Source organism: Symsagittifera roscoffensis, chromosome 1, assembly GCF_963678635.1.
Source record: "Symsagittifera roscoffensis chromosome 1, txSymRosc1.1, whole genome shotgun sequence".
Taxonomy (NCBI): Eukaryota; Metazoa; Xenacoelomorpha; order Acoela; family Convolutidae; genus Symsagittifera; species Symsagittifera roscoffensis.
In genome coordinates this window covers 13,715,199-13,741,873 of record NC_087062.1, presented here as the reverse complement: position 1 = coordinate 13,741,873, position 26,675 = coordinate 13,715,199, and the positions used below count along the sequence as shown (strand labels likewise).

Genomic DNA, 26,675 nt, shown 5'->3' with positions numbered 1-26,675 from the left:
CATTTTACGAAATTAAATGGATTTTAAATCGATTTAAATTGATCTTATTTGAAAATTTTGCATGGATTTGAGTGTCTTAAAAATCAATTTATATCGATTTGGACGGATTTTCAGACTCATTAAAAGCAATTTTTTTGCTAACACAACGAAAAAAATATGCCCTTTAAAAAAATTGTTGGAGTTTTTTTTCTCATATTTTTAAATATAAAAACTCGTGCCAGATGTTATATAATTCAATAAAATGATCCAAATGAATCAGATTTTAAGCTCGAAAATAGGCAATGAAATTATAGAAAATTATTGTAAATCAGATTTTGCAAAATCCTATGTAACAAACAAGAAAAGGGTCAGAATAAATTAAAATTTGATCTCATTATTATGCATTTAAATTATAGAAAATTATTAAGATGAATCAAATTTTGGGCAAAACTTATAAAATGAATCAAGAAAAGGGTCAATATAGATCAGTTTTTGAACTCACAATATGCAAGAAAATTATAAAATTTTATCGATATTTTGGTCTTTTTATTTGGTTTTTTTTTATGCTACAATACGGTACGGATGTAAAATGAAAATTAATAGGCGATGAATAAATGCAATAAAAATTCGAAACTAATAAATCGCGAATGAAAAAAAAATTATTTAAATCAATTTAAATCCGTTTTAATCCCCTTAAAAATAAAAACAAATTCAGACTGGAAAAAATGCATTTAAATAGATTTAAAATCAATTTGGATCAGATTTTTTAGCTGGGATTTAAAATCAATTGAAATTGATTTTGAATCAATCCAAATCAATCTTCATCTTTTAAATTTAATTTTCGAACTTTTTTCAGACTAAAATCGATCTAAATTTAGTCAACGTACTTTTTTCATACTAAAATCGATCTAAATTTAATAAACACTTTTTACATGCTAAAATCGATCTAAATTTGATCAACGTACTTTTTTCATACTAAAATTGATCCTAAACCATTTTTGTCAGTGCGGGTGTTCTACTTGCCAACGCCCTGTTACAAATGGTCGCTTGTTACAAATTGTCGCCTGTAACTAATTGTCGTTGTAACTTGCGGGTGTAGGTAGGAATTAAGAATGGTTTGGGTAATTGCAACGTTACAGTGTCGAAAATTTGAATAGATTTTACAAAACCCAGGCACTTGCTTGATCTAGATAATCTTGCATAATCATGTAAAATCTTTTATAATTCAATAAAGTCGAATTGAATAAATTGATTTCTACTTCATTTGATTTATCAACGATGAGTTCTCTATCTCAATTGGTTTTTATAAATTTGATTATGAGACAGACGATGGAACTCCAGACTCTTTTTTTGTTTCCCTTAACCATGCATTAGCATCAGTTTTATGATGTATTGAAGGGTTTTTACAAAACTAGGTGAAAACACCAAATGTAATTGTCTTTCTTTTTTCTTATACAGTAAAACTTAAAATAACCACTTGGTTAAATATACATGCTGCTACAAGACGAAACTATCATAATAACTTAAAAATCAACACTACACCGGCACGTAAATGATAAAATAAAATTTGTATAAAAGTGATGAAAACAAGGGTAATATTCGATATAAAAACTGATGGATCTAATGGATCTATCCAAAGGAATTTGTTCGAGTAAACCTATCAAAAAACTTTTGTTAAATTCAAATTTTCCCGGCTTAACGTTTAAATTGTTTCTTTTAGTATAGCCATTGTTTGCTACAATTTTTTTATAAATATTTCTAGGCATCTACTTTGTTTTATGCGTTCTCGCCACATCGAATATTTTCGTCATTAATTTTGGGTAATGAATAGTTCGGTTGGTAAAACTAAAGACATGAGAAGTTGATCTTGTGCATGATTTGTTTTCTGTGGATATAGCCTATTTTGATTCCCCAGTTAAATTGTCTGTTTAGTCTCTTAAATTGAGACATCGGCAGATTTTGAAAAACTGCTGAACTTAACAATAAATATGGCAAAATTAAAGACCTTAAAACATAATTCTTTTTTTTTCTGATTCTTGACATAACTACAACAGCCATTTTGCTCAAACAATTGTTCAGTTTAGCTGATGAAGTACGATATCTTTCCACTAGCACATCAAGATACCTGGCATGTCCATTTGCGGAAATTGTTTTTTCTCTTTGAATAATTATTTTTTAGATTATTGTCATCCCCAAAGACAATAAGATCTTCTTTTTTTACATTTAGAACAATTTTGTTTTGATTCAGTTATTCATGTACTTTTTTTGCGTTTCTAGCCTTGATGTTTTTAGGTGCACTTGATTCTTGTATCAGCAGCAAACTGCATTAAGTTCATGTTTTTTTTATTTGGTTTTAAAAATTAGTGATATAATGAGTGAAAACTAACGGTACAAAAACAGTACCTTGTGGTCAGGCATGATAAAGTTTTGTCCCTTCAGAATAATGATTTCGAAGTTTAAAACACATTGCTGACGGTCTTTTGACAAACTATTCAGGAGATTTGATGCATTATAATAAAAACCATTTATTGATCATTTGACAATTTTTTCATCAATCAGACAATTTGATTTAAAAAAATATTTGTGGAAATTTGGAGGTGGGCGGCAAACGGAGAAGGAATCAAAAATTATTAAATTTGATTATTATCCTTGAAACTTCATTGCGGGTAAATAGATCGCTCGCGTTACTTATTCTAGTTTGAATTACAGTCTTCAAAAAAAAACATTTTCAAGCATCTAAAGTTTCTCGAACAATGATTACCGGTAAAATATTTTTTTAAATGTTTTAGCACAAGACCAAACATTTTCAAGTGGTAGAAAAAAATGTCAAAAACGTTTAGCTAAGAAGTCGAAAAATGACCGATATAAAAACAACCCCAACTATGGAAAAATTATGGTAAAGCTTGACTATTCCGCACTTTCTCAGAAGGTCACTGCATGATAACTAGTAACTAATTCGTGGTATATGTCAGAAAGCACTCTTCAGTGACGCTTTAAAGATAACTTTGAAATGAGTGTCGACGCTGCCTATGGTTCATTGGTTTATGGAATAGTCATAACAATCAATGCAATTAAATTGCTAGTCATAAAAATCCATTATATGGAGGAAATTCTATCAATGGCAAACTTCATGAGTGTTGTTTGAACTCGCATTTTTACTAACTCAATATAACAGTACCAGCAGACGGACAAACCCCCCTTCCTACAAAAGTACTCCTTCCACCCCTTTCTCATCCCGAGTCGACGAAACATTCAAGCAAATAGAAGAGCTAGTCACAGTTTTCTGAATTTTAGAATGAATCCTACGTTGGGTGCCTTCTCTCTGAATTTAAGTCTGGTTCAGACAGCAATTGGACAACTTCAAGGATCGCTAGCGGATCGGTTGGTCAGTCGCGTTTTCAGAACAGCACTGGTGAAGAACTCTGTGTTAACACGTGCAACGATGAAAAGAAGCCCGTTGCTTTAACAACGATCAAATCATCAGATGAACAAATGTGTTCATGCAGCTCGAATATGATCACAGCGTTTCAGAGCATTGAAACGGTCACTCAAATGGGATGCTCTCAAAGAATTCACGTGACTCCTTCTGCATATTCAGTTTGCAAAAAGGCGGATTTTCTCACAGAAGATGGCAGAAAAGGCACCAAAGAAGGTAAGAAGGTGCCCAGGGTTGGTGTTGTCTCAGTGCCTGGAGCAGGAAGCCACTGGATCCGGACATTGTTCCAGAAAATGAGTGGAATTTACTCAGGCAGCTGTTACTACGCTCAGGAGAGTAGAAAGTATGGGCTCATGGGGGAGTTTAAGCCGTGGCAGTCTAACACGACCACTTTCATCAAGAGCCATGAGATAGAAGGTTGGTCGTCCAGTTTTGCTTCATTTTTCATCCGATCTGATTTGGGGAAGGGGCAAGATGATATATTGTACAATTCTTATCTACTGGTATTGAAAACAGTTTTAAAAAGAACAAGACTGCTGATTCAGTGCAAAGCCCTGAATGTTTTGACTGCCTTTTACGGTCCTGGTTATATTTTATCTTTTAAAATTGGTAAAAACTCAAAAAAAAAACGTTTTAAAATGCTTTTTTTAGATTACTTCTCTCTATGTAAAGTAAAAAAATGTAATTAGCGTCTAGCAACGTATAGTTCCAAAAAGTTTGCCTCAAAACAAATTGAAATGAACTCTGAACCGGAGTAAATCGCCGCCCATGCGTTTTAGAAAGAAATACTTTGCGCGTAAGTTGTTCCGATTATTTGCAATCTAGTACAAATCAGCGCAGAAAACGAACCATAATCTTCGAAGATAAAAAATTAACGAAAATATCGTTAATGAAAAACGGCAAAAAAAAACTGAAAATTTGAAGTAATCAAATCAGTTAACTCCTTTGCGGAGAAAAAAAACTGGATCAATTACTTTGTTACCGCAATTGCTTTTAATGGTCGTATTCGATTATTGAAACTGCTGGTGATTCGCCCCGAAAGCGCAACTGAGCCAAGTCTGTTTGTTCGACCGTATCCACTTTGCCCTTTTTATGTTCTCTGCGATGAATCTGTTGAATGATTTTGGTTGTTTTGTCTATCCTCAATTGTGGATTTGGGTTTCTCGCATGCAAAATTTTTTTAAATGAGGGACCTGGTTCCTGGTGGTTGTCTTCTCGGATTCATTTATGACTGGCCAGTTCCTGTTTTTTCTCCATCCGCTTTTTGTTCTGCATTTCGTTAACTATGTTTTTTTGGGTCCTGTTAATGTATCCAGATGTGTTTCTGATGACGCTTCATTGTGGTTCGGATCTTGTTATTTTTGTTGCCAGGCTTACCCTAGTCATGGTTTGAGCTTTGCTATTCTGAGGTGCGCCTTTCCTGGGTGCAATTTTCCAGAGTGGAATTCCTTCAATTGCCAGAGCTAATTCGGAATTCCTGACCAACTTCTTCTTTTTGCCAATATTTTTTCAGACTGGTTGTTGAACTTGTTTCTTGCTCTTTCGTGGCTCTTTCTGGAACTGGCCTCCTTTCTCCCTCTAGCTGCTTCTGCTTTCTGCCTCTGGGTTGAGATGGCAAGACCGCATCCGTCTTTTAGTGTGTCTGTGGGCTCGTGGGTGTCTCTATCGATTGAGACGAATGTAATTTTTTCAAGTCGCTTTCCAGCTCGGGATTTTTTTCAATTACCTTCTTCTTTTTCTATATCACTCCTCGTGTCTGCGTCTTTACTCCGCTGTTCTAAAATTAGAAGCTTGCCCATTATTTCTAGGTCTAAACGGGATTTGATAAAGTTATACCAATTTAAATTTGACCGGGTCGAATTTGTTTCTATGCCTGAGAGTGAAAAATTGTTTTTCTGGCAAAATGCGCTTCACTCAGTGTCATTTTGTTTATCTGCTGATATTTTTTGTTCTAGCGCCGCTATCGATTTGTATAAAATGTGGTCAATTTTGAAGGATTCATCACTTCCTTCCTTCATGTATCCTATAACGGCTCTTAGCAATTTTGATAAGTCGTGTCACCTAACTTATACTGCAATGGTCATTCGCCGGTGCTACATTATATCAATATTGTTCTTATCACAGTGTTCGGTGAGGCCTTTTTGCGTTCAGCACGATGGTTGATCGACTTAAATAAAACGCTGTGTTACATGTAACACTTGATATTGTCGCAAAAATTTAATGACGTTTTTTGACTTTGAATGGTTGAAAACTTTCGGGTAGGGAATTTCTGAAAATCGATGTATCGCCAGAAGGCTGAAGAATACTTTTGCCTTCTAATTCATAATTGGTCCCGTGAAGTCCAGTTGAACTCCCTCATGCGGTTCCCAGGTTGCATCGCAGCTTCAACCAGATTAAAACCGAGTGAAGTTGCTCCGGCATCTACACCTTGCTCCGGCTTCCTCGACAAAAATTGAAATGTTGCCAATGTTACGTTCCTCTTGGAAAAAAATTTTTTGTACCCTTTGTTGTAAGTAGTATATGTTGGGGCAGTTCAGCCGGAGGGGTGCTGACCCCCATGTATTAACATAGGCCATAGAGTATCCGGTCAGCACCCTATATATTAAGATAGGCTATAGATTTCCCAATGTATTAAGATAGGGAATAGGTTTCCCAATGTATTAAGATACGAGGTTTCAGATGGTAAGATGGTAAGTTTTTTTTCCGCGCACGAATTTCCCATGTATAGATTTCCGTATATATTAGAAATTCATTGTAGGGAATTAAGAACTCATTAGGGAATAGATTTCCTTATGTATTAAGATAGGGAATAGGTTTCCTATGTATTAAGATGGTAAGGTTTCAGATGGTAAGTTTCAGAAAAACTTTGGCACCCGAGTTTTTTGGGGCCCGATTTAGCCGATACTTGCGTTTCTTAGCTAACTTCTACGATTTGTGATATGTAAGGACTATCATGTCTTACAAAAATTCGGTATGGTAAGTTTCAGAAGGTAAGTTTCAGAAAATTTTTTTAAATTTTTTTTTAAGTTTTACTTGCAAATACATTTTTATCTTGAAAAAACAATTTTTTATTGAAAATTGAAAAAAAAAATTTTTTGGATGGTAAGTTTCAGATGGTAAGTTTCGACGAAAATTAAGTTTCGATTTAGAGTATGGGATCATAAACTAATATATCACGGAATATTTTTTTTTTCGAAAGAATCTTAAATTCTTATTTCATGTTATTTATTTTCCCTCAGGTTATCTGGGGAAAATTGTTAAGAGGGGATTATCTTTGACAGGTTAGTTATTCCGCTCCACGGGATATCAGGATAATCTTGACAGCTCCTCACGGTTGATTACTTTTATATCCCACTTAATCTTTTTCCTCCAGGTTATCTGGAGAACGGATGACAGGTTCATTACACTTATTAATTTTATGACTTATTTTATCTTTTTTCACATAATTATCTCTCTTATTTTTTCCTCAACTGATTTATTTATTCTGTCATATTTCTTGCTACGATTCATTTCAGTTCTCTTTTATCACTTTGTCTTTAATCTTTAAAAAATTCTTTGAAATTTCCAAATTTTCCAAAAAATTATCATCCAAATTTATCAATTGCTCTGCCACGGTAAAAGTTTACACTGAGAAAAACATAGTATCATATTTTTTTTTGGTTCTGATATTTTTGTGTAATAATGTTTCCATCTTTCTCAGAGTAAACTTTTAAGAAAATTATACAATTTACTAGAAATTTCGTACAATTTTCGTAAATTTGTCTACTCTATCGTTAAATCTTTCAATTGGGGGACTACAACATCCATATTCCATCATCATTCTCCGTATTTCATCAAAGGGTTAGTTGCTAAGATGCTTTTCGTAAAAAATCTAAGGAATTTAAAAAGTTAAATTACATAAATAATCAAACAATTCACTACATCGTATAGTAAAATTACTGCAAAAATTTACACTTACAAAAAAAAATGCACTTTTACATGAAATTACTGATAAAATTCAAAACATACACATCATGAACATTATTCAAGTTCTTTTGGAAGAATTTAAAAAAGAGAAACGCTGAATAAATTGCGTAAAAACCACATAAATTATCAGTCTTTTGTAGCTTTCGAGGAACCATTCGTCGAAATTTTTTCGTCAAAAAGGGGTAAGTTGATCTCTTTCTTCCCAAAGAATCTTTTATTCATTCGTAGTAGTAGCTTTTATTCAAAAGAAGTAGTAGCTTTTATTCATTCAAGCAATCATAATCCAGTGTTCTCCTCTATCATTGCTTGGGGTTGAGTTAATAATTGCAAAAGAGTATTTTGTTAGTTGAGGTACTGTATCAGAAGGGTATGATCCCATGTACTTGAACCTGAGCTCTGAAATTCTTTCAATAATTTTTAAAAGTGAAATGTTATCCATCTTTGCAATTGTAGGTTGATTTACAGCTAAAAATGAAATTGATAGTTGGATAGTGTACTTTAGGTTAAAAAAGGAAGAATAATGACTTACACACATTTAGGAATTGAATCAACAAAGTCCCATACACAAGCCTTATATAGTGGGCAAAGTTTATTGAATACTGTTCTACAGTCTAGGTTGAAGAAGTGTCTCGGGTTTTCAACTAAACAGCATACCTTCTCTATTTTTTCTGGAGCTTTAGGTCTGAAGAAAAACAATATTGATAGTACAGAGATAATAACAAAGAAAAGTCCCAAAAAAGTTACAATATTTTTATAGGAACCTGAAAAGTCAAAAAAATTAAACATTTTTAGCGACTGTTCCGAATTTGTCAATTTGAATATTTGATAGTCTTTCTCCCAAGACTATCACTTCCGTTACTTGCTCCATGGGAAATTGGAAAAACATTTCTAATCTCAAGCTTTCTCCACTAAGTTCTGGATAATGCAAGTGTTCAGCGGCATCCTGTAGTGAAGTCAAGTCGAAAACTAGAATATAGTGATTTTGAAAATCTTCCATAGGAAGAGCTGGAAAATCTTCGTTAAACTGCATTGCTTTCATTGTTGTAACATAGGGTCGACAAGGAGAAGTTGTATCTAATGAAATAATTGCTCTTCCACCCCGAATAATTCTAAGCTCTCTCAAATGAAATTGTTGATAATTGAAAGGATTTTCATAAAAAGATCCCGCAACAGCCGAATTTGTATTCATTGCAACAGCTATCTTTCTGATTGGGGCATTATTGAAAACATTTTCCTGAATAAACTGCTTTTGACGAGATGGAATGATAAAGGTTCTTGCTATAGTTTCCATGTAATTGTAATGAGCAGGTTCCTTTTCCAGATTCCATTGCAAATATTGATGATTAGGTTCAGCTACTAAAATTCTTCTTGTAAACAGTGAACAATCAACTATTTTCAGACTGACATTTGGATTATCAGATAACATGTAAAAATTAGGTCTAGCTCAAATAAGTTTAATTCGAACTTTGGTATTTGGTAGCAACAGTTTTTCGCAAGTAAACAAATCAATGGCGAGCCTCCCATAGAGTGAAAAAGTTATCCCTGTTCCCAAGGAATTTGCTCTATCAGTGAATGGATACATATCAAATGCATCAGGATTTTCTTCAAAACTGTATCCATGACAAGCAAGAATTCCTTTATTACTCACTGCTGACGAGTTGAATTCGTTCGATATCTGTGCCTTATGAGGATATAATCCATTGGCATTGTAAACCATTGTATTGTTAAAATAAACTTCACAGTTGGAGAATAGAGAATGTAGTAGATTGTTTACATAAGTTAAGTAAGTTTGTGGTTCCTCATCTGAATCTTCCTCCGATTTTGCTTTATGTTCTGCTTTTTCTTTTTTGAAAGCATCAAACAATCTTCCTTTGAATAGTTGGAGCTTTAAGCTAAGATGGGTATCACGCATATCCAAGTAGAGATTACGATCCGTTTCAAATTCAAACTCAATACTGCTTTCATCCAGAGAAGTACTGGGGAATACTTCTTGTGTGTAAGATGACATAGTTGTTTCCAAAACTGGGACTTTATCAAAAATCTCCAAAGAAGATTTGTAAACGCTTCGTACCGAAAATGACTAGTTTGATTTACACTCATTTTATCTTGTCAAAAATGACTTTGCGAGAGCGACTGATTTTTGAACTACTCTTTTGAGAAATGGTTCTTCTTGTTCTACGCTTGGATTTCTTTTTTCCACCTCCCAGCTGTTTTCGAACTGTTTTTGTTCCAACATCTTTTGCAAACGTTTTGAGTTTTTTTCGTCCACTGACAACTTCTCCAATCTCTGACAATATTTTTATAGGAACCTGAAAACTCAAAAAAATTAAACATTTTTAGCGACTGTTCCGAATTTGTCAATTTGAATATTTGATAGTCTTTCTCCCAAGACTATCACTTCCGTTACTTGCTCCATGGGAAATTGGAAAAACATTTCTAATCTCAAGCTTTCTCCACTAAGTTCTGGATAATGCAAGTGTTCAGCGGCATCCTGTAGTGAAGTCAAGTCGAAAACTAGAATATAGTGATTTTGAAAATCTTCCATAGGAAGAGCTGGAAAATCTTCGTTAAACTGCATTGCTTTCATTGTTGTAACATAGGGTCGACAAGGAGAAGTTGTATCTAATGAAATAATTGCTCTTCCACCCCGAATAATTCTAAGCTCTCTCAAATGAAATTGTTGATAATTGAAAGGATTTTCATAAAAAGATCCCGCAACAGCCGAATTTGTATTCATTGCAACAGCTATCTTTCTGATTGGGGCATTATTGAAAACATTTTCCTGAATAAACTGCTTTTGACGAGATGGAATGATAAAGGTTCTTGCTATAGTTTCCATGTAATTGTAATGAGCAGGTTCCTTTTCCAGATTCCATTGCAAATATTGATGATTAGGTTCAGCTACTAAAATTCTTCTTGTAAACAGTGAACAATCAACTATTTTCAGACTGACATTTGGATTATCAGATAACATGTAAAAATTAGGTCTAGCTCAAATAAGTTTAATTCGAACTTTGGTATTTGGTAGCAACAGTTTTTCGCAAGTAAACAAATCAATGGCGAGCCTCCCATAGAGTGAAAAAGTTATCCCTGTTCCCAAGGAATTTGCTCTATCAGTGAATGGATACATATCAAATGCATCAGGATTTTCTTCAAAACTGTATCCATGACAAGCAAGAATTCCTTTATTACTCACTGCTGACGAGTTGAATTCGTTCGATATCTGTGCCTTATGAGGATATAATCCATTGGCATTGTAAACCATTGTATTGTTAAAATAAACTTCACAGTTGGAGAATAGAGAATGTAGTAGATTGTTTACATAAGTTAAGTAAGTTTGTGGTTCCTCATCTGAATCTTCCTCCGATTTTGCTTTATGTTCTGCTTTTTCTTTTTTGAAAGCATCAAACAATCTTCCTTTGAATAGTTGGAGCTTTAAGCTAAGATGGGTATCACGCATATCCAAGTAGAGATTACGATCCGTTTCAAATTCAAACTCAATACTGCTTTCATCCAGAGAAGTACTGGGGAATACTTCTTGTGTGTAAGATGACATAGTTGTTTCCAAAACTGGGACTTTATCAAAAATCTCCAAAGAAGATTTGTAAACGCTTCGTACCGAAAATGACTAGTTTGATTTACACTCATTTTATCTTGTCAAAAATGACTTTGCGAGAGCGACTGATTTTTGAACTACTCTTTTGAGAAATGGTTCTTCTTGTTCTACGCTTGGATTTCTTTTTTCCACCTCCCAGCTGTTTTCGAACTGTTTTTGTTCCAACATCTTTTGCAAACGTTTTGAGTTTTTTTCGTCCACTGACAACTTCTCCAATCTCTGGAGCGGCAATTTCAAATAAATCTGCTCCGATTCTTTTTGCAGCTGGGACTATATATTTTTTAATGAAAGGAATTGCAGTTCTCCCAAGAGTTTGTGCAAAGCACTAAAACCTCTTCCACGCTGCCTTGCATGTCCACGAAAAATAGGAAAATTAGCTGAACTTTGAGCAACCATTTCGTATGAAGTATAAATCAAAAATTATTATCCGAAATCTTGCGAAACAAGAGGACAACTCGTGTAATTCCTACGGACACAAAAGGAATTTTTTCACCTGTAGTATCCCTTAGTTCTACTTTTATGCCGTGGAAAGAGTTTTTTAATAATTTTTTAAATTGTAGATTTGTGAAGGATTGATAGTTCATGTACTGTCCTGTAGATATTATGTCTCCATTTTTTACTTTGGAAATGAAAGGAATACAACGCAGTGATGGAGTTTTTGTATCGCCTACTATTTTATATTCTATAATATCACTATAAATCATTAAGGAATGTATTCTTATAATGACGTAAGAATACTGAGGATAATATGGTCCTTTTCCTTTCATTATAACACCTGTCTGATTTTGTTCTAAATCACAACCAAAAATGTGACTCAAATCAGCACTTTGAATTATAAACACTGATTGATCCTCAGGTAAATGAATGGCAACTTTTTGTGTAATCTTATCTACTGATACATAAATTCCGTTATATTCATATTTTTGTGCTCCTATACGTTTTCGAACTTTGTCATTCATGGCTAAAACTATATCAACAATACTTGGATACAATCCAGGTTCAACATGCATCGGTTGAATTTTTCTTTTTTCCTCAGGACTTTCTCGTCCATCTACGAAAATAAACTTTCCCTCTGTAACGTTTTGGTACAAAGAAGGGTACGATATTTCTGAAATAGCAACCTCCCATTCTCCTTTTAGATGTATTTGTTCCGGTAGAAAATTTGTAAAGGAACTAAGACTGTTATTCGGATAACAATTAAAAGAAGCATTAGAAACTAGCTCAATAGTAAAAGAATCCATAACAACTGATCGATAGAAACTCAATTTAAATAATGACTTACCACTAATCTGAACATTTTCTCAGCTCTTTTTCATAAAATTTTCCCAGAATTTCTTCTTTTTCGAGATCTTTGATGATGTATGTTGGAGGTTTTTTTGTAGATATTGCCGAAATTTCAAAAATTTCATCTGTAAACTGTGGCTTGTATCCTTTTCGGAACGGAATATCATTTTTCGAAATTCTAACTCTATCACCATTTTTGAATTTTGGTTCAGTATATTTCTTGAATGATTTGTTATACAATATTGATAAAAAATCACTGTTTTTCACATCTCTGGCAGATTTTCCAATTGATCGATTTTTGCGGCAGTTCAATGTAGAAACAAATTGCTGCAATTTGGGGATAAATTTTATACCATGATCTTCAATGTAACGATATATGATATGTTTTAAAGACTGAATTGCTCTCTCTGCAAATGCAGCTTTGGTTTCACTCATTGTTGAGTAAACTACAATGTCTTTCTCCTTGCAAAACTTCTTAAAAGTTCCCCCATATTCTGTTCCTTTATCAACCCAAAGTTTTTCAGGAGTGTTTTTTCGAGAAATCTTTTTTCTAAAAGCTTGTAAAGTGTCTTTGGCATACTTTGTTTTCATTGTTTGAACTCTGACAAATCTCGAAAAAATATCTACAGCAACTAATAAATACTTGACTCCATTGTTTTGACTAGCTAACTTGTCTACAAAAGCCAAGTCCATACACCAGATTTCATTGATATATTTAGAAAAAGCTTGAAGTCTTCGGAAAGACCTGATTGGTGGACCAAATTTTGTATACGATGTCTTGGTTTGTAAAAACTTTTCTACTTTCTTATAAACCACTCGCTTTACTCAAGTTTTGAATAGAACCGTACGCAGCTCTGCCCCTAGAATACAATCTGTTTAGTCTTACCTTTTCAGATTTTGAAAGGGATCCAAGTTCCTCTATCTTTTGCTTTGGCATTCTTGTTAATAACAAGTTTAGGAGGAAGTTGAGTTGCTTCCAAAATAGTAAAGTAAATATCTGGGAAATCGGTATTTTTTCGCTTTAGTGTACGCACAAAGTCTACAATAGATTCTTTTGTATCTCGATTATCTAATTTAATATTGTCTGACTGGCTGAGTTTAATTCTAGGAGAATTCAAAATTAAATCAATAATATGCTTATTGTTGCTCGTTTTCAACCTCGAATTTTCAGCACTGTAAACAGAATCAAAATTTTTTTGGTACAATCTCCTCTTTTTCTTGCTTTTGTTCCAATTTTTGTTTTGTTGGAAGTGTACTTTGTGATTGATAAACTGAGTGCGGAATTAAAACAAACTGTTCCATACTATGTCAATCGTTTAATGACAAAAGGGGTGATGATAGATAACAATTGTAACCCTTTAGTTGAACTTAAAATAATTCTTCTTTTGTGTAGAGGAGTTCTTTTTTGTGTTAGTTCTGAAATTTCTTTTCGATATTTTACTACGTCTTCTTTCCGAAGATCTCGAAGCTCCCCTCTTAATAGGTTTACTAAACATTCGCTCAGAAACTGAATGAAATCTTTTGGGCAATTGAGAATGAATTGTTTTCGAAGCCTTAGGGAAAATTTTTGAAATATTGGGAGAATAGAGACGTATTGTGTACTCATCGTCCAAAAACTTTGTCTCTATTCCAGCTGGTAAGTAAAATTTTGTTGGAACTGAGCCACTATTAGTGCAATACCTAAGTGTATCAACTGTTTTTGGGGTTAAATCAATAAGTAAAGGACCATAAGGAACGGATGTTGCATCTTGATACCACTCTTTCAATTGAGATCCTAGATCTAGTTGTTGACTTAATGTATTGATTTGTAAAACATCCCTCGGCGACTTGAACAAGACTATGTGTGTATTTTGTAACTCTACATCTCGTCCTAATTTGCTTTGATGAAATAAATTGTGTTTGATGTATATTGTATTCAGACCCCTGTGTCTCCCCGCAGTAGCAATTTTTACAAATTGTTTGGAGTTTGAAATTTCTTCACAAGAATCATCAAATATAAGCAAATACTTAGTTCCATTATTGGGGAGATTTTCAATCAAGTCAAAATCTACTCCTTGGAAAAATTTAAGGTTTTTTCTTTGCATTTGACTATAAAGAGGTTGATAATGTTGATAAAAATAAAAAATTTTGTCGAATGCTGGTAGAAAAGTACCAGTTTTCAACCAATCAAAAATAAGATGCGATTTTCCAGATCCACTTGGTCCAACTAGGGAAATAAAAATTCGTTCTTTGGTAGATATTATTTTATTCATAGCTTTGGAGAAGGTAGAATATAACCGACTGTACTTGATAAAATAGCTACCCAAAATGTTGTTTCTTCACATGTTGTGGATAACATAATTCGAACGATTGCACATACTAGCATCAAAACTATAACAAAAAATTGGCACAAAAAAACTAAAAGAGATCTATTACATGTACGTCCAAACAATTTCCATGATTTTCGTTCATGATTTTCTTCATCAAAAACAAAATTTCCTTAATTTACGGGCTTGTCACATTGATCGACCATCTTAACTCTAAAAAGAAAAAGTTGACAATGAAATTTAATTAAAGTTTGAAAATGGTAGTACATTAAGAATAATATAATTTACAATTTGTTAAAAAAACATCGAGTCCATGTTCCGTATGCAAATGCTTTTCTTTCTGCACAGTGAAGAGTTTTTGCATGACGAAATGGGTAGTTGCTACACCTCCAATCATATTCTTCATCTTTGAATATCAAAAATTGAACTTTAGGGCAAGCGTAGTCATCCAAATTAATAATCTTTGTTTCCAAAAATTCTGATAGAATCTTACATTTTTCATAACCTCTTCAAAAAATTCCGTGTCTTTGGCTTCTAGATTTTTCAATATTTTTTCAAGTTCAGTATATTTTTCGTAACCACTGCTCCAATTGATTCCATGAAGATGCTGTGTACACCAAAAAGATTGGGATGTTGGTTTGAATTTTTTGGGAGGAAGAAAGGAATATCCTTCTGTTTCTCCATCCTTATAAACTCCTAATTCTTTCACTTTATTGCTTTTGATACATTCAATATCCAAAACAACTAGACTCATTCTGTTAACTGATTTCTCTGGAGTTTTTTGTTAAAAATGATTAACAATCAAACAATGCATATTCTGATGAAGCAAATATTTTAACATATAAACAGAAAAATAATCCAGTCACGTGACCAAGAAAGCATGAACTGGGGAGACTAGGTGCAACATAACAATACCCAGGACCTTTTTTTGTAGTAGATTTCACAGATCCACCAGAGTCATGTAGAATTGCATGTAGTCTAAAAATTCTGGAGTTTGCAAAAAAGTAATCCATACAGGATTTTCCGTATCCAATTAGTCCTCCAAAAGGAAATTTTTGGTCCATTTCTTTTAAATTTATGTCCGGTTCCAAAACAATACAGGTACAAAGAAATAAATTTTTTCTTTTTGTATTTGATGAGAAATCTTGCCTAATAATCTCAAAAACTCTTAGAAATTTCATTCAATTTTTGTACGGTCATTTTCTACAGTGCATTCGTCAATAATGATACAAGATTTTTTGAAGGTCTCTACATAACCTAGTAATGAAGGAAGCATATCAATTAATTTATCATATTCTTCTCTTTGTAGTTGTAAAGATTGATTATTTTTCCATTGATTTCCATTTCTACGATATTGTACAAGTTCTATTTTTTTGGTATCTGATCTGTATCCTATGTGAATTTTTCTTCTACCATTATGCAGAATCCACTCAAAATGAGATATTTGGGAGTCTACGTCCAAATTCTGCAAGTTTGGTAAGTTTTGTGATTCTATAATTGTTAGTGAAATTTTTTGGGACTTTTCTTCTAGAACAATATGAAAAAGTCCCAATTTATTGTGAAGTTATAAGAGTAAATTTCTTGAAAAACCAATATTCCAACTCATACTGTTCAACACCAATACTAAATGAAAAATGATTTTGAGGATAAATAGTTAAATTACAAGACAAAAACATAAACAACACAAATTATTGTACATTACAGTTCTCAACAAACATAAAGTCTCCCAAAATTTGGGTCAGTTCTTTGAATTCGTTCAAAGTATAGTTGACATAGGCAACTTGTTTCATTGCTTCATTCTCTTTTGCGGTGAACAGTCGAATCTGAATGTAGGCAGGTTTGTTAATATTGTACTTCTTGATCGTGACACAAACTTGTCGTCTATTGTATGTTGCTATGTCATACACTTTGCTGCAGTTGGCAAGCTCCTGATCCATAGTTGACTCTTTGTCAGAAGTGAGTTCCAATATAGGAACGAGTCCAAGGTTTTCAGCATCGTGAATAACAGTATTTCTAATTGCTGAGATTGCTTCTCCTTCTTTTTCACCAAGATAGACTTGCTGTCTTTTTTCGAGTTGTCCCAACTCATTTTTCTTGAATAGTTGAAACCAGGGTTCAAAATAAGTTTTCCCTTTGTAGGATTTTTGGGACCAAGCAAATCTCCCAATTCTTGTTTGATTTTTTGAGAATTCAATGTAATTGGGACTTGTGTCTTTTCTTGAGTACATTTTTGAAGAACAGACTGATCAGATGCAGAGAAATGAGAGAAATGAATTTGAGATTAAGCGAAATTGAAAGTAAACAAAATGAGTCATTCACTGAACCATAAAAGGAAATAGAACTATAATTGGAATTTTTGAAGGAAATTTCCAAATATGGAATTGTGTAGGTGTTAGTGTTCCTATATAAATCCACAATTTTCAGCAAAAATCATTGTTCCAGATGGCTGCAGCTATGTGTCAAGCTCTTCTCAGCTTTTATTCAGAGTTTTGTCAAAAATCGCTATTTATTTCCGTTTCCAGTGATTTTTACGAAAAATATGTAGTAACCAATAATTTTTGTGTCTCTACCCACAATTCTTACTGTTCTTTGGAAAATTGTAAGTTCCACATACTTCTGATTGGTTCATCTTTCGATCAAATTTTACAACGATTGGGTAATTTTCATTTCACATACCAAATTATCGATTGTCTTTACACTCTGTACAAAAACTGATTTTATTCGAATGTTATTTCATCAACTGGCGAAGTTTTCAATCAACTTGATCGCGCTGTTCATCACAATTTGAAATGGAAAGGAGCAGAAAAAATGCCGAGTGTTGCAAAGAAAAGACTGTTACGCAAAAAATTCAATCGTCACTATTTATGTTCTAACCAGAAACTAGCTTCCACACAAACTATTGGTTCAGCTTTTCTAGAAAGAGTTCGTAAAGTACAAAACTCAAAATATGAACATGATTTGTTAAAAATAATTGACTGTTTTATTGATGGTTATGGATTTGTAAATAGTGATCATGTCAACTTTTCAATAAAAAATTTCTGATATTCCATCTTTTTTCTCTCATATGTTTACAAAATTACCATTAATTACCGAAAAAAAAATCACCGTTGTCAAAAACCTTTGCACAAAAAATTTTCAAACGTGTAAGAATGATGTAATATTTGTTTTGATTTTCAAAAAAATGCAAAAAACATTTCAATTTTTTCAACAAGTTGCAAAAAATGTTTCAATTTTTTTGACATAATGCGAAAAGTGTTTCAACTTTTTTGAGAAGATGCGAAAAGTGTTTTACTTTTTTTAACAAGATGCGAAAAGTGTTTCAATTTTTCACTACAAATGCGAAAATTGTTTCACTTTTTCGATAAAATGCGAAAAGTGATTCAATTTTTTCGACAAAATGCGAAAAGTGTTTTACTTTTTTCGATAAAATGCGAAAAGTGTTTCAATTTTTTTGATAAAATGCGAAAAGTGTTTTACTTTTTTCGATAAAACGCGAAAATTGTTTCAATTTTTTCGACAAAATGCGAAAAGTGTTTTACTTTTTTCGACAAAATGCGAAAAGTGTTTCAATTTTTTCTACCAAAGGCTGAAAGTGTGTACAAGATGCAATATCGATTAGCTATCTTTTTACTTGTGTACAGTTTTTCTAGTGTTTTTCCGAATTTTTGTGCAAAAATTAATCAAATTTTTTAACATGTGTGCGAGTTCGGAGCACTTAACTAAGTTCTATTTGTTTTTCAATGGTTTACCTTGAACCTCTCATCTATTCTCATAATTAAAGTGAAATTGAAGAAATTAATTACAGAAAACGAAGTCAAAACCAAACAACCTTTATTTACAAAAACATTTAATCAAAGAGCTGTCGAGCAGCAGAAGAGTTCTGGAGGTTCTCTATAGAACGCAGAGCTGGACGAGGTTCCCTTGCTGGTGGTTGTTGTGGAGCTGGAGGTGTCATTGTTTCTGAGAATCCCTCATCTTCATCTATTGTGATGGGGTTTTCGACTGATCCTTCCTCCTCCCAAGGAAAGAGGAAGTCGTCGACTGGTTGAGCCACAAATCTTGAGTCCGGAATCTCGGGATAGTTCATTCCCACATGATCAGAAACTTCCCCCATCATTTGCATTGTTCCAAGTTGGTTCTCTGTGATGGGAACTTGCATCATATGATGTTCGTTGAAATCCCTTCGCATCACTTGCACCATGTGCCAGACTTGGATTGGGATGTCCATTCGTGCCAGAAAAACTCCAGAGACTGTTTCTCGCACTTGAATTTGTACTAGATCAGGCGAAAATTCTACAGAGTACATGTGGTTGCTGTTTTGCACTGAGAAGATCATTTTGAGCAATAAATTGAGTACAAGAGTAAAAATAAGAAAGAGTTGAGAGAGGGGTAGTTGACGGAAGATAAGTTGAAATTAAGGTATTTAGAGCTGAGAAAGGAGGTAGTTGACGGTAGTTAAGTTGAAAATAAAATGATTTTTAGTTAGGAGTTAGGGGTACCTTCAACTCGACTGTGTGGGTTTAACCAATCAGAATTGATTTTCCTTATTTGGATTGTAGTCGTGTCCAATCAGATTTCAGCTTCCTTTTATGGGATTCTTGGATAAAAGTCGTATCCAATCGGAAACAAAGCTCCATTTTGGATTTTGTCGTTTCCAATCACAAAAACGTTCACTTTTGTTCTAGATGTCGTATCCAATCAGAATACGCTTTTAAGGACTTAAATCTTCCAAATAAGTCAAAATATACACAAAAGCAATTACAAAAATAAATGACCAAAAGTTAATTGCAGTAAAAATAAGAAATATTGCTGATATAAGTAACAAAAGAAAGAAAATTAATAAAAGTAACATCTCTGCAACTTTTTTCATCAAGTTAATTGAATTTTTTGTATGTAATCAATGAGAAATTGCTCATTTTTGAGTAGATAGTCAAGTTCTATTTTTATTTTCTCTAATTTTCTCTAATTTTATTTTGATTAAAAATCATTCTTTGATTTTGATGTAAATTTGGGAAGATAACTCAAAGTTGACGAATTTTTCAAAGCAAACTTCTGGAAATCTGATTCCAAACCGAATCAAGCAGGATTTTGGACTTTGAAAGTCCTTAAAGAAATAAAGGAATAAAGAACTTTGCGGGGGCGTTTTTACAAATTTGGGTTTTGGAAAAGGGATAAAAAGAGTTTTTGATATATTATCGTACGATTTTTTGATCAATTTCAAATTCTCGAGAATAGACAAAATTTCTTTCCTTATGAGGTGTAATTCAGCCGTAAGTTTAAAACTTTGATACGCAATATGTGAATCAAAAGTAAACTCTTTGATTGAGTAAGTTTCTCTGAAGAGACCTTTACTTAGTCGGATAACTCTATTTTGTACAATAAAGACGTCCAAAAAATTATGAAAAAAGTAAGAGTCAAAATCTATTTCATCAATAAAAAAATCAATTGGAATTTTTTCTTTTTTCTTATAAAGTAACTCGAGGAAGCTCAAATGTTTTTTGATAGACATTTTTCAAATAATGATTAAGGTTTTTAAAAAATAATAAACAATTCACTTTTAGAAAATGCTGAATTCTGATTGGTTGATTTCCAACAAACAGTGTTACCAAAAGAATACTCAATTCTGATTGGTTGATTTTCTCTAATAAAAAGCAAAAAAAAATTTTTTCATTCTGATTTTCTTTTACGTTAAAAGCAACTGCTCTATACTTTGTATAACTATTTGAAATAAATTTCAAATATTTTTAACAATTCAAAGTAAGTTAAAATTTTTTAAATTAATTTTTTGGAACATTTTAAATCTCCCAATTTTATATGTACCAAATACTAACAGCTTTATATTGAGACTTAAAAATTCTCCCATTTTTTAGATGCCATCGCTGAATAGAAATGAGAAAGTGAAATGCGAGGATTGTGGTAAAGAGTACAGGAGGTCCGATGCGGCTCGACATCGCAAGAGTTGTGTGCGAGGAGTTATTTCTTGTCCGGAATGTAATTATTGTATTTACAACCAGCAAGAAATGAATTTCCATGCGAGCAAGAAGCACGTAAAGTCAAACCCAAAGTCAACAAAGTGTGTATCGTGTGAGAACGAATTTCCAAGCTATTATTCACTTCAACAGCATCGCAAGAAGGATCACGGAATGAAAGCTAGAAAAACGAGTGATTCTGTTGCTGATTTGAATAAAATCTTGGAAAACGAGGAGGATAGTGATCAGCTACGAGATGAGTTGAATGCTTGTCAACACTTCTTGACAGATACTGAGATGGAAAATGGACGCCACAAAGTATTCAATTTTCAACTTTCAAAACTAGATCCTAATCTAATTAATGAAAAACTGGATCAAGTCTTTGAAAAACTTGATTGTGTAGCAAAAATCAACATTGCCTTGGGATTTGTGTTACGTAATATAGAAACAAGCGAATATCGTTATTTCTACGCTCATGAAAATAACACACTCTTGGATAAATCTATACTACTTTGTACTAAAGCAGACTTGACAACTATACAGAACAAGGTCAATGAGCAAGATATCATTGAAATTTGTACACAAGAGAGACAAAATACGATCACTAGCTGATCACTAATGTGATCATTTTTGCAGCCTTACTGAAAAATGTACCTATGGGATGTCCAGATTCTGTGATTCCCGAACCACTTCTGAGGAATAACCATGTTAATTGTTTGATTTCGAATCAAGTCACAAAACAACCATACAATGACAATTTGTGTTTGTTTCGAGCGCTTGCAGTTCATTTACATGGAACAACTGGTCTTGAAACATCCACTTCCAAGATCTTTAAATTTTTTTCTGGAGAAATCGGGTTGTGATCCGAAACAGTTTCGTGGAGTTTCGATAGATAATCTACCAGTAGTTGAAGATGTAGTAGAGAAAAACATCTTTATCTACGATATAAACATTGAAGATGGAGACTTCGTGGGAGAATTAGCTCGGAGAAGTATCGGTAAATATGAGAACACAGTGAAACTTCTACGATACAACAACCACATTATTTACGTCAATAACATCGACAACTTCTTCAAATGCTTCCGATGCCCAACTTGCGATACATTTTTCCACAAAGCAGACCACTTCCACAAGCATCTCCTACGATGCAAAGATCGAATCAAAAACATTTACCCCAAAAATGTTTATACTCTACGAGAGACGTTATTTGAAAAACTGGATGGGTTCAATATTGAGTACACAAAAGAACAAACCTTATTCAAAAATGTCGCTATTTTTGATTTTGAATCAATTTGCGTGCCATCCGAAGAACTAAAACCAACCGAAACAATAACTTGGATCGGGAAGCATGAACCCATATCAGTGTCAATTTCATCCAATTTGCTTGACAAACTCATTTTTTTGTGTGACAAAGATCCACAATCCCTCATTATTGACTTTGTGGCAAACTTGGAGTTGTTAGCCGAAAAAAATAAAACCGAAATGCGATCAAAGTTTCTGGAAATTGAAAATAACATCAAAAAGCGATTACACACAATTTTCAGCATACTTAATGAACGAGTTAGTTTCAACAAGATTGAAGCAAGAGAGTACGAAGATGAATGTATCGAGAATGAGGAAGAAACAGACGCATCCACTCACTTTCTCAGGATTCAAAAAAATCAATTGATTGATTTGATGCAACATCTAGAGAGATACACCAATACTCTACCAGTATTTGGATTCAACAGTGGTCGGTATGATATAAACCTCATTAAATCATACCTCATTCCCTACCTTATCAAGGAAAAAGAAATTGAACCATCAGTTATCAAGAAAGCAAACGACTTTGTTTCCTTCAAATTTGGAGATGTTCAATTTCTGGACATTATGAAGTTTTTGGGTGGAGCTACTACCTTAGACTCTTTTCTAAAAGCTTAGAAAGCCAGTGAGCTGAAAGGATACTTTCCATACGAGTGGTTTGATACTCCGAACAAGCTTGATGAACAACAACTACCCTCGTATGATGACTTCTACAGCAAACTCTTAAGACTTCTACCCTCTCGATAAAGAGTTTGATGATTATCAAAAACATGTTAACACTGGGATAACTGAAGAGCAAGCCTTGAAAAAACTCGGTCTCAAAACCAAACCAGCTACGGGATTGGAAAACTACAACTACCTTAAATCTATCTGGGAACAGGAAAAGATGACAACATTTCGCGACTTTCTACGGTGGTATAACAACAAAGATGTTGTTCCTAACCTTGATGCTATGCAGAAAATGATTGAATTTTATCATGACAAAGGGATAGATATGTTAAAGCTCGGCTGCACACTACCGAATCTAGCCAACATCTGTCTACACAAATCAACCGACTATAAGTTTTACCCATTCTTTTCGAGTGATAGTGACTTGCTTGAAAAAATACGGGAAGATATGACCGGTGGTCCCTCAGTTGTTTTCACAAGGAGAGCAGTAGCAAATGAAACCTTTATTCGAAGATCAAAAAATTTGTGTAAATCAATCGTTGGGATTGATGCTAGTCAACTCTATCCTTATTCTATGTGTCAGGATATGCCCACACGTTTGTATACGAGATGGGACTACGATGAAGAAACACAAAAATTCAAGGCAAAGCAAAATCGAGTTCGAACATTTGAAAATATGGTCATGTCATACTTTCAAGCAACCAGAACTGAATGTAAAATTGAGAGTTACTACACTACAGGAAAACAGAAAAAAATTGATTGCTTTAGTGTTGATGGTTATTGCAACCATTGTAAGACTGTTTTTGAAGCAATGGGTTGTTATTTCCATTTTTGTTCTTGTCAAGAAGCTAGACCGAGCCTAACTGATGATGATATCAAACGAGGAACCAAGAAAAGAGAAATGGATGATCTTCAAAAAGACTACATTCGAGAAAAAGGATACTCTATAGAAGAAATGTGGGAGTGTAGCTGGTTGGATCAATTTAAAAACAATGTAGACGTGAAAAATCACGTTAGAACTCACTTTCCCTTCAAAAGACCTTTTTCTGCCAACTCACTAGTGCAAAACATTAGAAATGAAAAAATGTTCGGCTATGTGCCATGCGATCTGAGTGTTCCAGATGAGCTTAAAGCAAAATTTTCCAATTTCCCACCTATTTGCAAAAATATTGATGTTTCCGGAAACGATATTGGTGAATATATGAAGACATATGCGGCAGAAAACGATATGTTAAAACAATCGCAAAGAATGTTGATATCCAGCTTCAAATTGACCAACGGAACACTGATCACACCACTTTTCAATTTTTACTTGGATCTAGGACTACAGTGTACAAAAATTCATAGTTTTGTACAATACACACCGCATAAAGTATTCAACAGTTTTTCTCAGTCTGTTGTTGATGCTAGCCGGCGATGAAAATAAATTTTCTGCGTAGTAGCCGAAACAATGAAACTTCTAGGAAACAGTTCTCACGGCTATCAAATAATGGACAGATCAAAACATACAATGACAAAATATCTTGGAGACGAAAAAACCTACAAAGCTATCAATAACCAATTCTTCAAGAGACTTAATATCGTAGCTAAAGATTTGTATGAAGTGGAACTTGTTAAATCTACTATAGAGCATCGTGAACCAATTATAGTAGGATTTTTTATACTTCAGTATGCCAAGTTGAGAATGTTGGAGTTGTATTATAACTTTTTCGATGAACTTTGCGATGTCAACAAATTCAAAGAACTCGAAATGGATACAGATTCGCTCTATTTGGCTTTGGCAGAAGAAGATTTAGATGATTGTATCCTTCCCAGCAAGCGAGCAGAATGGACTGAAAGGCGAAGCAAGGACTGTCGAGACGATTTGAGAGCAGATGCAAAAAACAACTTTTTCCCCGTACTTGCTGTTCTAAACATAAGAAAGATGACAAGAGAGAACCAGGATTGTTCAAGGAGGAGTTCAGATGCACCGAAATGTTATGCCTGTGTAGTAAAACCTATTGCTGTTACGATAGTAAAAGTCAAAAGTATAAGTTTAGCAGTAAAGGTCTGAACAAACGTGCATTAGAAGACTCTGGAGATGGACCAATGTCAAAGTATCGACAAGTACTGGATGAGGCAGTGAATTTGAAGTCAACGAATAGAGGATTTAAAACGATTAACCATGCAGTCGCAACTTATGAACAAACTAAAAAAGAACTGAGCTATTTTTACCCTAAACGGGAAGTTGAATGTGATGGAATACATACTAAACCTCTAAATTTGTAGGAGATTTTGTAGTAAAATTGTATACGATGCTGTGAATTAATACATTTTCTCTGTAATTAATTTTTTTCTTTTGAAAAAACTCTTTTTAAACGCTACGTTTAGGTTAACAGTATGTTGTTTTTTGATTAGAAAAACATTTACAATCTGGAAAATTGGCTAAATCGGGCTCCAAAAAACTCGGGTGCCAAAGTTTTTCTGAAACTTACCATCTGAAACCTTACCATCTTAATTCATAGGAAACCTATTCCCTATCTTAATACATAGGGAAATCTCTTCCCTAATGAGTTTTTAATTCCCTACAATGAATTTCTAATATATACGGAAATCTATACATGAGAAATTCGTGCGCGGAAAAAAAACTTACCATCTTACCATCTGAAACCTCGTATCTTAATATATTGGGAAACCTATTTCCTATCTTAATACATTGGCAAATCTATAGCCTATCTTAATACATAGGGTGCTGACCGGATACTCTATGGCCTATGTTAATACATGGGGGTCAGCACCCCCCCCCCCCCCCCCCAGCTGAACTGCCCCAACATATACTACTGTTGTATAGAGTAATTTAGTTCATTTCGCAAGCTGTCAATCAACTGTCCACTCTTGGTGCTAGACTAATTGATTAGCAGGTGTTTGTCTTTGGAATAGTCTGTCACCCTTGGATAATGTTCACAACCACTCTCTATGCTAACTTTGTAAGATTAAGTTGGCTATCTTTGTATTGGAAATGACAATTAGACGACTAGCGTTTTCACTCTTTCAACATGGCGCAGTCAGCAGTTTGAGGTGGGGAAAGAATCCACTGGGCATTACGGGATTCTGGCCAGCGAAATGCACGGAACCGCCGATGATGTGGGAATTCTGGATTAACCGATTCCAATGGGGAATGGTAGCTAAGCACTCAATAAACCCGAAGAACTATTAATACGCCGCGACCCTCACAGCCGCCCAAGTTACTGCTTTGCCCGAGGAAGTAGACGGAAAAAATCGACTGGAATCGGAACAAGTACTAATTTCAAATCTGTATTTGTGTCTGGGGGAAAAGGGGCAGGATGAACTTCACAAAAGACGACCGCATCTGGATCTCTCGACGATTCATTACCCACGAATGATAGATGCACTGGAAACGGAGTTTAAGAAAGAAAGAAATGAGACATATGAGACATACCAACTTCTTTCTCGGAAGCAGTTTATTAACGAAAGTCTGGAGCAATTCCTTTCCGTACTAAGTGGATTGACGGCGCGGTGCAACTTTGGAACACTAGAGGACCGGACACTAAGGGACGTATTCATCATCAACTTGAATAACCGTGAAGCACAAAAGGAACTATGCAGTTCGACGAAAACACCTGAGGAGGTTTACCGGATAGCTCTCTCGTACGAGAGGGGAAACAAGTATGCTTCATCCTATGTTGCCACGGGATCCTGATTGACATCAGGAGGCGGCGGAATCCAGATCAAATCGGAACCAGTCGGAATAATCCGTGGAGGTTATCGGAACAATCGTGCAAGGGGCCGGGGCTTTTACCAAGGGCGAGGATCGACTCGAGGTATAAACTTTTCCAACAACAATAGATGCTATAACTGCGATCAACAAATTTTCACCGGAGAACATTTGGAGGGATGCCCCGCGAAAGGAGTTACATGCAGTTTTTGTCATAAAATTGGCCACTTCGAAGGTACCTGTAGGGGGAAGCATGGAAACCAGCGAGGACAGGGAGCCGTAGGAATGATACGGGAGAATGTTGACGATAGTCACCCGGAAAATCCGGCGGATGAAGAAGCGTCACAACATGCAAGTTCCATTGGATGGGTTAATAAGAATCCAGTGGTGCATTCGTGGGACTCGAGCAGCTCAGGTGGGAACTATATGCTAA

At 34.3% G+C, this 26,675-nt stretch overlaps 1 protein-coding gene across 1 annotated transcript in view; it reads left to right on the top strand.

Annotated features, from left to right (window-relative positions):
- The window catches only part of LOC134857595 (sialate:O-sulfotransferase 1-like), an 82,910-nt gene that overhangs the window by 12,033 nt on the left and 44,202 nt on the right, over positions 1-26,675 (top strand). The window contains exon 2 of the mRNA XM_063873745.1: positions 3,274-3,832. Within this exon, the coding sequence (XP_063729815.1) occupies positions 3,274-3,832 (559 nt within the window). The remainder of the gene's footprint in view (positions 1-3,273; positions 3,833-26,675) is intronic.